At 39.0% G+C, this 15062-nt stretch overlaps 1 protein-coding gene across 2 annotated transcripts in view; it reads right to left on the reverse strand.

The window, feature by feature from the left end:
* Positions 1–13111, reverse strand: part of LOC150086128 (trafficking protein particle complex subunit 13) — a 123106-nt gene extending 109995 nt beyond the window's left edge. For both annotated transcript variants that reach the window (XM_090374419.1, XM_090374420.1), the window contains exon 1: positions 13071–13111. In XM_090374419.1, coding sequence (XP_090230545.1) covers positions 13071–13107 — 37 coding nt within the window. In that variant the 5' untranslated portion in view covers positions 13108–13111. The remainder of the gene's footprint in view (positions 1–13070) is intronic.
* Positions 13112–15062: the final 1951 nt, after the last annotated feature.

A 15062-nucleotide genomic window follows, 5' to 3' on the forward strand; every position in this document is an offset into this window, starting at 1 on the left:
AGGAAGAAAGGAAGGAAGCAGGAAAAAACTGGTACCTTCGTGTATTGCTCACATCATATGATTAAAAAAAAAAAAAAGTGGAGTCACCCAGGGTCTCGTGTTGGGCCCATTGCTATTTTCTATATTTATCAATGTTATTGATGAAGCTTAACGTCTATGTTTTCAGATGATACAAAGGTTGGCAGAGTTGTTAATGACAGTATGCTACTGCAATAGGATCTATAAAAGTTGGGCAGATGAGCTGAGAAGTGGAAACTGAAGTTTAACATTGACAACGTACTGCATATGGGTAGCAGTAACCCCAGAGTAACATATCAACTGTGCGGTACTACACTCAGGGTAGTGGAGAATGAAAAAGACCTGGAGGTAATTGTGCAGTCAGATATTAAGCTCTCTGACTAGTGCAGACAGGCTGTCAACAATATACAAAAACTTTGCTAACAGGGATTAGGAGGTGATTAACCCATTGTACAAAGCAATGGTTAGGCTGCATCTTCAGTATTGCATGCAAATCTGGAAACCTCATTTTGGGGTCATTCCATGTCAAGTGGCCTAGGGGTCCCTACTCAACCATCTTCAATTTTGTTGAAACTTGGCATGGATGTTTAAACAGGTTTCAGAAGCTGTGCAAAATTTCAGTTCAAAATATAGTATGCTTGAGGCACCAGCACCTTTTTTGTAGAGGTCACTTGTGTTACGCAGAGCAAATCGCAAAAATCTTTCAAAGTTTTAAGTGTTGCTGTTGCACACTTAAAACTTAAAACGGTGAGAGGTATTGCTCTGAAACTTGGTATACCTACTAACTTTTGGCAGAGAATGAAAAACTTTTGGTGTCCAGGCTCAAAAACCTTCACATTTTTTACAATGTGGTCTAAAACTGGCACCAAAAATTTGTCACAACAAATTTAAGCAAGACTTTTGAAAGTCATAACTTTGAAATAAAAACCTTTGGTACCTTCTTCTTTGGACATTCCACTTACCAATTGCATGAATTCAGCCTAACTAAATATCAGCTCTTGTTTTCTGGCTGAGATATTTTCCTTCAAAGATTGACTCAAAATTTGAAAGTCAAATTTGACCTATCTTAAGGGGCAAATATCTTAATGTGGGACACCTTCAATTCTCTCATTTTTGCCACCACTGGAAAGAGCAGAGTTTCAGCTACAAGGATCATGGTTTATCTGTTTTGTGTCTTTGCACTTAAGGCCTTAAAATTAAGCCTAAACATCAAGTAGTTTTATGTGCCGTGTTGTTATTTTGTGAGATCTTTTTTGTTGCAGAACACTTCCTTAATCCTGCCTAATATTTAGAATAATCTAAAAATAGAGTATATTGTAGAATTCTGGAATATTCTAGAAGGATACCCAAGAATTATAGAATATTGTAGAATTCTGGAATATTCTAGAAGAATACCCAAGAATTATAGAATATTGTAGAATTCTAGTATATTCTACAATTCTGGAATATTCTAGAATTCCAGAACATTCTAGAATATTCTTGAATTAAAAAAAAAAAAAAAAAACTGATGAACATTCTCAAACTCTGCAATATTCTAGAATTGTACAAAAAAAGTACGAATAGCTGATATTTGAACTATGCTGTTATTAATGTGTTTCATCTTCATGATGAACAGTTTGTTTATTTTGTTCCTCTATTTTTTATTGTTTGACTGTAATAAAGTTAATTAAGTTTTCAATGCTTGCAGAAATGTCCACTTATTAGTCAGCATGAAAGCCACGGAATCACAAGATTTTGCTGGAGATAAGCTGGACTCGTGCATCATCAGTCATATGGATAATTCTAAATGTCATGTGCTATCCTATACATGCAAAACTGGATTAAAATTATTTAAAGAATTTGAATTTGAAGAACAACAGCTGATAGGTCGACGTTATGGATTAAAACTGGGTGAAGAAGACAATTTGTTTACATCATGAAGCTTTGTTTTTGACAAAATTTTAATTTTTGCAGCGTTCATGTTGCAATCCTTTCCAGAAGAAAAGTCATATGGTGAAAAAAAGTTTACAACCAATTGATTTGTCAATGGCAGACTACCTGAAAGACTTAACAAAGGTAGATATAATACTAAGCCAGAAGTTGTGCCCATCATGCTGAAAAGAGTCTAACAGCCGAAGAGCAGCAACAAGAACAAACTTCATCTGAATCTGACCATGATGACAAAATGCATGTGACTGAAAGCTGGTATTTCTCCTCTGAAATTTCAGCAAATGGCTAAGAGAGACTCACAAGGCTATGTCAAAGGGATGGCAAGTCAAGTACATGATGTAATTTCCAGTAAAATTGCATCTATTGGTGGCTTGGATCCAAATGACATCATGGAGCCAAGTGCAAGTCATCAGTGGGGAAATTGCTTAGATTACAATGAGATGCTAAAAGAATTGAAAGAAAAATTTATGGAATCAAGTCATTCAGAAATACTTCAAATATTAACACTAGCTGAAGTTAGTTGGTCCATAAAGAAAACAATGGAAGAGTTTATTGTCTCAAAAAGAATGGTAAAGAAAGCTAGAAAACTTAAAGCAGAAGAAGGAATCATGGCCATACCTGAAAAAAAAAGCAAGGAAAAAAGCTTTCTGAGCAAGTAAAGTAAAAGGTGATGGAATTTTTTGAAGATGATGAATTTAGTCAGATATGTCCTGGAAAGAAAGATTACATTTCCATTAGAAATGCAGATGGAATAAAAATGCAAAAGCAACAACTACTCAGCAACTTGACGGAAATGTTTATAACATATCGAGATAGAAATGAATCTGACATTGGATTTTCTAAATTTTGTGAACTTCCACCCAAGTGGTGTGTGTCACAGTTGGTGCACCAGGAACATATTCTGTATATGTATGCACAATCCATCAAAATGTCAAGTTAATGCTAGCAGCAAGTCCTGTTGAATGCGATTACAAGGTTCTCATTGGTAAAACAGTCTGTGATTTGGAGTCAAAAGATTGTATGCTTCATTGGTATGAAAAATGTCCAGGAATAGAGGAATTAAAAAAGTTTATAGAGAATATATTTGAAAACAATGAACCAGAAGATATTATTGAATTCGGGCAATGGATACACACTGACAGAGATACACTGGACACAAAGCAATTAACAACAGAAGAATTTATTGAAGAGTTGAGTACAAAGATATTTAACCTTTCCTGTCATCACTAACATTGCTAAACATCAAAGCTACCATTTGAAGTCAACAAAGGAAAGCCTAATTACAGGCAAATTGGCCATCTTGATGGATTTTGCAGAAAATTATTCGTTTGTTGTGCAGGACGCTGTTCAAGGGTTCCACTGTGAGAATAGCCAGGCTACGTTGCATCCATTTGTCATTTATTACAAGGATGTAGAACTTCAGAATACAAGTTTCTGCATAATCAGTGACTGCCTCTGACATGACACAATTGCAGTGCATGTTTTTCTAACCAACTCAATTGAATGTTTGAAGAGTTTCATGACAGAAATCAGGCACATTTACTACTTCAGTGATGGTTCTGAAACTCAATACAAGAACTTCAAGAATTTTATTAACTTGTGTCATTGTCAGAAGGATTTTGATATTAGTGCTGAATGGAATTTCTTTAGCATTAGCCATGGCAAGTCACCATGTGATGGAATTGGTGGAACGATAAAACGATATCCAGAACGTTAGCATTAGTAGAAGCATATGATGCAAGAAAGCAAGCTTATTCAGCATCAGCCAAAAAAAAACACATTCCCATTTCACCCCTCTGTTCGTTCCAAGTACCTGTCCAGCTCAGCCTTAAATTTATTTAGGCTATCAACTTCCACAACAAAGGATGGAAGTCTGTTCCACCAACCAACCACCCGCTGGCTAAAGGCAAACTTCCACACATCTATCCTACATCTGTCTTTGCTCAATTTGAATTTATGCCCTCTCAAATGATTATTCTGAGAAAGAGGAAGAATTCCATCAGCATTGAGCATGCTCAAACCATTCAAGGCTTTATACACCTCAATCAGATCACCTCGCAGCTGCCTAGTCTCCAAACAAACGATTTGTAATTTGCAAAATTTAAGCCTTTCTTTATATGAGCAACCCTTTGTTCCATTCACTAATCTTGTTGCCCTTCTCTGTACTCGTTCCAACAGCTCTACATCCTTCTTAAAATGAGGCCTCCAGACCTGTATACAGTACTCAAGGTGTGGCCCGACCATTGCCTTATATAACGGGATAATCACCTCCTTATCCCTGCTAGAAAAATTCCTGTATATCATTGTCAAGACACTATGAGCTACTCTTGCAGACCGTCTGCACTGCTCAGAAAACTTCATATCTGCCTTCACAATTACCCCCAGGTCCTTTTCTTTCTCTACCACTGCCAGTGTAGTACCACAGAGTTGATACGTCACTCTGGGGTTGCTGCTTCCCATATGTAGTACTTTACATTTGTCAATGTTAAACTTCGTTTGCCACCTCTCAGCCCATCTGCTCAACTTTTCTAGATCCTGTTGCAGCAGCATACTGTCATTAGTGTCCTTAACAACCCTGCCAACCTTTGTATCATCTGCAAACTTGGCCATTAAGCTTGATATACCATCATCAATATCATTTATAAATACAGAAAACAACAATGGACCCAATACTGAACCCTGAGGGACTCCACTAATAACATTAGTCCACGATAAGCAGTGTCCATTGATTACCACCCTCTGTCTTCTCCCACTCAACCATCCCTTTATCCATAGCAGCAATTTGCTTCCAATGCCACACTGCTCCAATTTGTGCAGCAATCTTCCATTTAACCCCAGTGGCTCACATCTGGTGAGTATGAGCTTGGCACACCCAGGGTCCCAAGCTGGATATCATCATTCTTCTCTTTCTTGGTGATTCCTTCCTACTTCTGTCTGTCTCTTTCTCACTCTGAGGGTAACTCAGGATTTTTTTTTGGCTGGTGCAGCATAAGCCTCAGGCTTCCTTGCACCATATGGCTAATAATAATAATAATGTGCAACATTATCAAAAGCCTTTCTAAAATCCAAATATTATATCAAAGTTATTCCCTGCATCCAGTTCCTTTGTGACCACATCATAGTATCCAATCAAATTGGTCAGGTAAGACTTTCCCTTAACAAAACCACACTGTGTCCGAGCTATAACTGAAGTCTTGTCTAGATGATCCTGCAGTGCTTCTTTAACCAGTGCCTCCATAAATTTTCCTGGAACAGAACTTAAACTAACAGGTCTATAATTACTTGTGTTGCCCTTTGTCCTCATTCGTGAATTACGGTCACATTTGCACATCTCCAGTCCACGGGTACCTGCCCTGAGCCCAAAGAAGCTCTCATAATTATGGCTAAGGGTTTGCTTACTTCCTTTGCTGCCTCCTTTAATATAACTGGATAGATCCCATCCAACCTTCCCATCCTTTCCTTTACCATCAGGGGGAAAGGAAAGGGTTTTTGCTTCCGTAAAGGTGAGTACAGTGGTCTCAGACAGTTTTTAAATTCTGTACAGTGGGATCAACTGACGAAGTTGCCAACAGTAAATTCTAAGTGGGAAGCATTAAAGGAATTAATCGTGGAACCTACTAAAAGTTTCATACCTATTAAGAAATATTGTTCAAGGTTTAGGCCTAAATGGTTATCAAATGAACTAATGAGACTCGTGACAGATAAGAAAAATGCATGGGACGCATATAAATTATCAAGCGCCTCAGAAGCATAAGGCAGATATAAGCTAGTCTGTAATCGGGTCACAAAAGAGGTCAGGCAGGCGAAGGCAGATTACGAGAAATCTTTGGCATAAGATGCTAAGAAAAACAGCAAGGATTTCTTTACTTATATAAACTCTAAAAGGAAGGGGATGAATCTGATTGGTCAACTTGATATCGATGGTTCGACTGTTGATGATCCTGCTCAGATAGCAAAAAAACTAAATGAGTATTTTACATCTACATTCACACACGAGGAGTTATTAAGGTTTGAAAATGCCAGAAGGTTATCAAATTGTAGCAGTGTGCTTAATGATTTTGTAATAACTGAGAGCGAAGTGGAGGAGAAATTGTTGAAGTTAAACATAAGAAAGGCATTATCAATGGACACTGCTCATCGTGGACTAATGTTATTAGTGGAGTCCCTCAGGGTTCAGTATTGGGGCCTTTATTGTTTTCTGTATTTATAAATGATATTGATGATGGTATATCAGGCTTAATGTCCAAGTTTGCAGACGATACGAAGGTTGGCAGGGTTGTCAAGGACACTACTGACACTATGCTGCTGCAACAGGATTTGGAAAGGTTGAGCAGATGGGCTTCGAGGTGGCAAATGAAGTTTAACATTGACAAATGTAAAGTACTACATATGGGAAACAGCAACCCCAGAGCAACGTATCAACTCTGTGGTACTACACTGACAGTGGTAGAGAATGAAAGGGACCTGGGGGTGGTGGTGCAGGCAGATATGAAGTTCTCTGAGCAGTGCAGACGAGCTGCAAGAGTAGCTCATGGTGTATTGTCAATGATATATAGGAATTTTTCTAGCAGGGATAAGGAGGTGATTATTCCCTTGTATAAGGCAATGGTCAGGCCACACCTAGAGTACTGTATACAGGCCTGGAGGCCTCATTTCAGGAAGGATGTAGAGCTGCTGGAACGAGTACAGAGAAGGGCAACTAGATTGGTGAATGGGACAAAGGGGTTCTCTTACGAAGAAAGGCTTAAGTTTTGCAAATTACAGTGTCTGGAAACTAGGCACCAGCGGGGTGATCTGATAGAGGTGTACAAAGCCTTGAATGGTTTGAGCATGCTCAATGCTGATGGGATTCTTCCTCTAGCTCAGACAAATCACCTGAGAGGGCATAAATTCAAATTGAGGAAAGACAGATGTAGGATAGATGTGCGGAAATTTGCCTTTAGCCAGCGGGTGGTTGGTGGGTGGAACAGACTTCCATCCCTTGTCGTGGAAGTTGATAGCCTAAATAAGTTTAAGGCTCAGCTGGACAGGTATTTCGAACGAACAGAGGGGTGAAGTGGAAGTGGTTATTTTTATTTATTTATGTTACTTTTTTTTTTTTTTTTTTTTTTTTTGGCTGATGCTGCATAAGCTTGCTTTCTTGCATCAAATGCCTCTACTAATGCTAATGCTAAGGCACCTGGGGTGGATCGGATCTATCCAGTTATATTAAAGGAGGTGGCAAAGCAACTAAGCAAACCCTTAGTCATAATTATGAGAGCATCCTTGGACTCATCGAAGTCCCGGAGGACTGGAGATGTGCAAATGTATCCCCAATTCACAGAGGGGGATCGAAGGGTGACATGAGTAATTACAGACCAGTTAGTTTAACTTCTGTTCGGGGTAAAATAATGGAGTCACTGGTTAAAGATGCATTGCAGGAACATCTAAACAAAACTGCAGCAATAATTCAGACACAGCATGGGTTTGTTAAGGGAAAGTCTTGTCTGACAAATTTGATAGGATATTATGATGTGGTTACAAAGGAATTGGATGCAAAAAATAATTTTGATATCATATATTTGAATTTCAGCAAAGCTTTTGACACTGTTGTGCACGGAAGACTATTGTACAAATTGGAGTAGAATGGTATTAAGGGTAAGTTGCTACAATGGATAAGAGGGTGGATGAGTGGGAGAAGACAGAGGGTGGTAAATAATGGGTGCAACTCTTCGTGGACTAATGTTATTAGTGGAGTCCCACAGGGTTCGGTGTTGGGTCCTCTGTTGTTTTCTATATTTATCAATGATATTGAAGAAGGTATATCACGCTTAGTGTCAAAGTTTGCAGATGATACAAAGGTTGGCAGGGTTGTTAATGACAGTAATGGCAATGTGTTACTGCAACAGGATCTAGATAATTTGGGCAGATGGGCTAAGAAGTGGCAACTGAAGTTGAACCTTGACAAATGCAAAGTACTGCATAACGGGAGAAGTAACCCCAGAGAAACATACCAACTGTGTGGTACTTAAGGTGGTAGAAAATGAAAAAGACCTGGGAGTAATTGTGCAGTCAGATATGAAGTTTTCTGAGCAATGCAGACAGGCTGCCAGGGAAGGTCATGGGGTTTTGTCAATGATATATAGGAATATTACTAACAGGGAAAAGGAGGTAATTGTCCCTCTGTATAAGGCAATGGTCAGGCCACGCCTCGAGTACTGCGTACAGGTCTGGAGGCCTCATTTTAGGAAGGATGTAGATTTGCTTGAGCGTGTACAGAGAAGGGCAACAAGATTGGTGAGAGGAATGAAGGGATCCTCTTACCAAGAGAGGCTTAAGTTCTGCGAATTGCAGTTGCTGGAAACTAGGCACCTGCACAGTGATCTGATTGAGATGTATAAGGCCTTGAATGGATTGAGCACGCTGAATTCTGATGGGATCCTTCCACTTGTTCAGATTACAAAACTAAGGGGGCATAAATTCAAATTAAGAAGACAGATGTAGAATAGATGTGCGGAAATTTGCCTTTAGCCAGCGGGTGGTTAATTGATGGAACAAACTTCCATCTGTTGTTATGGAAGTTGATAGGTTAAATAAATTTAAGGAGGAACTGGAAGGAATGGTGTGACTTTTTTTTTTTGGTTGATGCTGCATAAGCTCATACACTTGCTTTCTTGCATCACTTGCCACTACTACTACTACCCCGGGTGCCTTTTTTATGTTTATCTTCAACAATTTCTCCTCCACTTTCCTCTCAGTTATTACAAAATCATCCAGCTCACTGCCAGAGTTTAACTCACCTCTGGCATTCCCCTCCCTTAATAACTCCTCATGTGTGAATGTCGATGCAAAATATTCATTCAGTTTGTTAGCTACCTGAGCAGGATCATCAACAGTTGACCCATCGATATCAAGTGGACCAATCTGATTCATCCCCTTCCTTCTAGAGTTTACACAAGTAAAGAACTCTTTGTCATTTTTTTTTGCATCCCTTGCCAAAGATTTCTCGTAATCTGCCTTTGCCTGCCTAACCTCCTTTGTAACTTTGTTACAGATCAACTTGTATCTCTCATAGGCTTCTGTGTCATGAGTTAATTTATATGTATCCCATGCATTTTTCTTCTCTATCATATGTCTCATTAGTTCATCTGACATCCATTTAGGCCTAATCCTTGAACAATATTTCTTAGTTGGTATGTAAAGCCTAGTAGCTTCCAAGATAAGTTCTTTGAATGCTTCCCATTTTCAATTTGCTGTTGGTAACATCTTCAGTTGGTCCCATTGTATAGAATTTAAATACTGTCTCAGACCATCGTAGTCGCCTTTACGAAAGCAAAAACTCTTCCCTTTACCCCTGATGGTAGTTACCTCTTTGAGTAAGTCCCACTTCAGCGCACTGTGATCACTGCCACCTAGTGGTTCCTTTATCTGCAGATTGTTAATGCACGAAGAATCACTACTGATAATCAGATTAAGAGTATTACTCCCTTTAGTTGCCTCCCGAACATGCTGATGTAGAAAACAATCATCCAATAAATCCCCAAAGGCCTTACTAGTGTGTGTGTGACCAACCCACAAATTCCAGTCAATATCTGGGAAATTAAAATACCCAATTATAAGACTCTCCGATTTACTGGCCCACTCTATTTCCCTGTACAGTTCCTTATTATACTCATTAGAGTCATTAGGCCTATAACACACTCCTACTCTCAATTTTGATCTCCCAATGCTTATGTCACACCAAACTGACTCGACACTGCACTGTCCAGCAATGTTGACTGGCTGCACTTCCTTGGATTTTGTGTGTTTCTTAACTAATAGTATAACCCCCCCCTCCCTTCCTAACTTGTCTATCCTTCCTGTACACATTGTACTCCCCAAATTCCAGTTCTGCATTCCTTATATCTGTGTGACACCACGTCTCTGATATCCCAACAATATCTGCCTTTGATGTTCTGAGCAATACCTCAAATTCATCAAATTTATTTACCAAACTCCTAGCATTGGTGTACACGCAAGTATACCTGCACCTGTTTCTATTCTTAGCTACCCTAACACAACCCATGTGTACTTGTACCGCAATGACTCCCAGCAGTCTCTGAAATATCCTGCATCTTATTTTCCATGCTGCTGCTCATTCCAATAGAAGCAGTGCAAGAATCACTTTCACCTCTGCAGTGGCTACTGTTAATCTATTAGTCCTTGTATCTCCCCTAGCTAGCAGTTTTCCGACCCACCTAAAACTGCCTCGATAGCATCAGCAAATTTTCTTGCACCCTTTCTATTTAAGTGTATCCCATCCCTGTAGAAGCAGTCTCTCCTGTTAACAAGTACAGACCAGGCTGAAAAAAATTCTAACCCTTGAGCCTTGCACAATCTTTCCAGGGCTGAATTGATCGACAAGGCTCTCATCATATACTCCCTCCTATCGTGTCTGAGCAGAATTGCAGACACTTTCAAATTCAACCCTAATTCACGGCTTTTTTTCAACAGTGACCTGTACTTGTTAAGTAATTCTGCCAGTCTCCTACTCTTAATATAATTAATAAGTCTCCAATGTCCAATTGAAAACCAAATCCTGACACCAAGACACATGTTTGAATTTTGTGACAAGCATGTGACTAGAATAAAATTCTGTTTTGTTTCTAAAGAGGAAATTGAGCAAGTAAGGCCATTTAAAGAGAAAAGATTCGCAGATGGTCGTACTATTGATGGAACAATAGAAAATCATCACATCATTCATATTGATGCAAGTCAGATTCGTGTTTGCAGAGTATCAAATGACACACTATCATCATTTGTAGCTCATGTAGATCAGACTAGTGAAACCAATATTCAATATGTGCCAATTGTTAATTTACAACCTGGCCAATACATTGCCTGTATTTATGACAATAATTGGTGGATTGGAAATATTTGTGAAATTTCATTTGAAGAACATGATGTATTGGTAAATTTCATGCATCCTCATGGAACAGCTGCTCATTTCACTAGCCTGCTAGACAAGATGTCTGCTGGATTCCTGAACAACAAGTTATTGCCAATCTTCCACCTCCAAAAACAACAATGGAATTACAATATAGTTTGCCTGAAGTAGTAATAAAAAAAAGGTAAACCGCAGCCATTATGAACCCACTACACAATGGAAGCCTTCTCAACAATTCATGCTGAGGGAAAATCGACCATAATCTGCCACCCTGACTGCTAAATACAGATCAACCGTATTTAGCAGTCAGGGGCTTGAACCCCATTCTACTCAAAGAGCATGTGTTACTGCACTCCCGCTCCTGACCACTCGGCTACGGAGGCCTATCAACCAGCAATGAAAAATTCCAGTCCACTACGAAGCAGTGATTCAATATCTTCACATTCATTTGCTTATTTCAAATTGTATTGTGTTTTAAATAAATTTTGTTGCAGTTATAACTTCTTTCAAGCTTAGAAACCAATAGAACATCATCTTTAGCTTGGAATCCTGAATAAAGACCACTTTTCAGGCTTAGGAACTTGCACTAAAGAAACCCATGCAATTTCTTTTCTTGCCATTTACACCCCCATTGTAAAAAATACAGATCTTTTGTGCATTGGCAATATATCCGTTCTCCTTAAACCAAAAGGCGGAGTAATTGCAGAAAATTTCACTCTTGTAAATACAATAGTTCTGTCTTAATTGAGATGTGAAACTTTACCATCAAATAAGTATGCAAATATTATGCAGAAAATATAAAATGTTTAAGGCCATTTTTAGGCCTTAAACATTTTATATTATAGGCCATTTTTGGGCCTTAATTAGCAAGACATAAAACTGAAAAATCATGATTCTTGTTTTTGTTGCTTAAAACCTGCTCTTTCCAATGATGGCAAAAATGAGAGAATTTAAGGTGTCCCACATTAAGATATTTGACCCTAAAATAGGTCAAATTTTGAGTATCTTTAAAGGAAAATATCTCAGCCAGCAAGCAAGTATAAGAGCTCATATTTAGTTAGACTGAATTCATGCAGATGTTAAATGGAATGCCCAAAGAAGAAGGTACCCAAAGGTTTTTATTTCAAAGTTATGACTTTCAAAAGTCTATCTTAAAATTTGTCATGACAAATTTTTGGTGTCAGTTTTAGATCGCATTGTAAAAAATGTGAAGGTTTTTGAGCCTGGACACCAAAAGTTTTGCATTCTCTTCCAAAAGAATACCAAAAAAGTAATCCAGCAACGCGATTTCTTGCCGCACAACGCTTGTGTAGCAGCTTTGGTTTGGGTTTTATTGGCGCATCAGCAGTGTAGCAGCACATCATCCTGTGGCCAACTGCACCATGACCATAAGCTTGGGGTGGATGCCTTTTTTGGTGGCCCAAAAAGGCTCCTCTTGCACCTGGTTCCAAGCTCATGATAATATGTCACTGTACTCGTGTTACAGAATGTTATGTTTTCACCAAATTTCCTTCAAAGGTTAAGTAAATAATGAAAGTTGAAAAATCCTGTGTCTGTGATCTTTCCTTAAGTTTGAAATGTAGTAGAACACTACCAGTATTTTTTACTCTTTCACTACGTTTTCAGAAGAGAAAATGAAAAAAAATAATAATAATAAGTTGCGGAACAGACTTTTCCCTCCAACACACACACATCTGATTCCAGGATTCTCAGAGAACATTCCCAACTCGTATCAATCAAGAAGTCTCTGAAACTAAAAAAATAAAATAAAAATGACAATAAAATCATATTGCACCACACATTTCTTCATAAAATGTCACCAGTGTCACTACTGACACACGGGTGTCAGTCACACAACAAATCAAATTATTATTATTAGCTATATGGTGCAAGGAAGCCTGAGGCTTATGCTGCACCAGCCAAAAAAAAAAAAAAAAAAAAAATTCCCAAGTTAGCCTGAGAGAGAGAAAAGTAGAAGGGAATCACCAAGAAAGAGAAGAATAATGATATCCAGCTCAGGAGCCTGGGTGTGTCAAGTCCATACCCACCAGATGTGAGCCCCTGGGGTTAATCGCAATATAATATGAAAAGCTTGGGTATACAGGACTAAAAAATGCCGCCGTAAGTAATCTTATACTATTTATACAACTGCCAGCTCCGAAGACTGTTATAAAGCGAACTGTTTTCAGAAGACAACAAATCCTCAGAAATAACACACCTTTCAAAGCCAACAAATGCTGTTCCTTCTCCTCCATCTTCGAATCTTCTACAGGAACGCCCTCTTTTGGATAAAATTATATGATTGAATTTCTATAATGAACGCCCACAATCAATTGGGCAGTCCTCTTATCGATATACATTCTGGCCGCAATGACACACGTTCACAGAGAAGAAAATTACTACGTTCTCCAACATAAGTAGCCGAAACATACAACTTCACAACTGCAAAGTTTCTTTAAATACTCTACCATGTCGTTAATACATCTCATTTGTGAACTACAGCTACAAAGGACAACACACTTGTCAATAATTAGCATTGGCATTAGTAGAGGCATATGATGCAAGAAAGCAAGCTTATTCAACATCAGCCAAAAAAAAAAAAAAAAAAACCCTCTCCCATTTCACCCCTCCGTTCGTTCGAAATACCTGTCCAGTTGAGCTTTAAATTTGTTTAGGCTATCAACTTCAACAACAAGTGATGGAAGTCGGTTCCACCAACCAACCACCCGCTGGCCAAAGGCAAATTTCCGCACATCTATCCGACATCCGTCCTTCCTCAATTTGAATTTATGCCCTCTGAGGTGATTATTCTGAGAAAGATGAAGAATCCCATTGGCATTGAGCATGCTCAAACCATTCAAAGCCTTATACACCTCTATCAGATCACCTCGCCGGTGCCTAGTCTCCAGACTCTGTAATTTGCAAAACTTAAGCCTTTCTTCGTAAGAGCAACCCTTTGTTCCATTTACTAATCTTGTTGCCCTTCTCTGTACCCGTTCCAGCAGCTCTACATCCTTCTTGAAATGAGGCCTCCAGACCTGTATACAGTACTCAAGATGTGGCCTAACCATTGCCTTATACAAGGGAATAATCACCTCCTTATCCCTGCTAGAAAAATTCCTGTATATCATTGACAAGACACCATGAGCTACTCTTGCAGCTCGTCTGCACTGCTCAGAGAACTTCATATCTGCCTGCACAATTACCCCCAGGTCCTTTTCATTCTCCACCACTGTCAGTGTAGTACCGCAGAGTTGATACATTGCTCTGGGGTTACTGTTACCCATATGTAGTACTTTACATTTGTCAATGTTAAACTTCATTTGCCACCTCTCAGCCCATCTGTTCAACCTTTCCAGATCCTGTTGCAGCAGCATAGCGTCAGTAGTGTCCTTAACGACCCTGCCAACCTTTGTATCATCTGCAAACTTAGACATTAAACTTGATATCCCATCATCAATATCATTCATAAACACCGAAAACAACAATGGACCCAACACTGAACCTTGAGGAACTCCACTAATAACATTAGTCCACGTTGAGCAGTGTCCATTGATTACCACTCTCTGTCTTCTGCCACTCAACCATCCCCTTATCCATAGCAGCAATTTGCCTCCAATGCCACACTGCTCCAATTTGTGCAGCAGTCTTCCATGTGCAACAGTATCAAAAGCCTTTCTAAGATCCAAATATATAATATCAAAGTTATTCCCTGCATCCAGTTCTTTTGTGACTACATCATAGTATCCAATCAAATTGGTCAGGCAAGACCTGCCCTTAACAAAACCATGCTGCGTCTGAGCTATAACTGAATTCTTGTCTAGATGATCCTGCAGTGCTTCTTTAACCAGTGCCTCCATTAATTTACCTGGAACAGAAGTTAAACTAACAGGTTTATAATTACTTGTGTCAGCCTTTGATCCTCCTTTGTGAATTGGGGTTACATTTGCACATCTCCAGTCTATGGGTACCTCCCCTGAGTCCAAAGAAGCTCTCATAATTATGGCTAGGGGTTTGCATACTTCCTTTGCTGCCTCCTTCAATATAACTGGATAGATCCATCCACCCCAGGTGCCTTTTTTATGTTTATCCTCAACAATCTCTCCTCCACTTTCCTCTCAGTTATTACAAAATCATCCAGCTCACTGCCAATGTTTACTTTACCTACATCATTCTCCTTCCTGAATAACTCCTCATGCGGTGAATGTAG

The sequence above is a fragment of the Mastigoproctus giganteus genome, chromosome 5, assembly GCF_048544385.1.
Source record: "Mastigoproctus giganteus isolate SK-2022 chromosome 5, ASM4854438v1, whole genome shotgun sequence".
NCBI lineage: Eukaryota > Metazoa > Arthropoda > Arachnida > Uropygi > Thelyphonidae > Mastigoproctus > Mastigoproctus giganteus.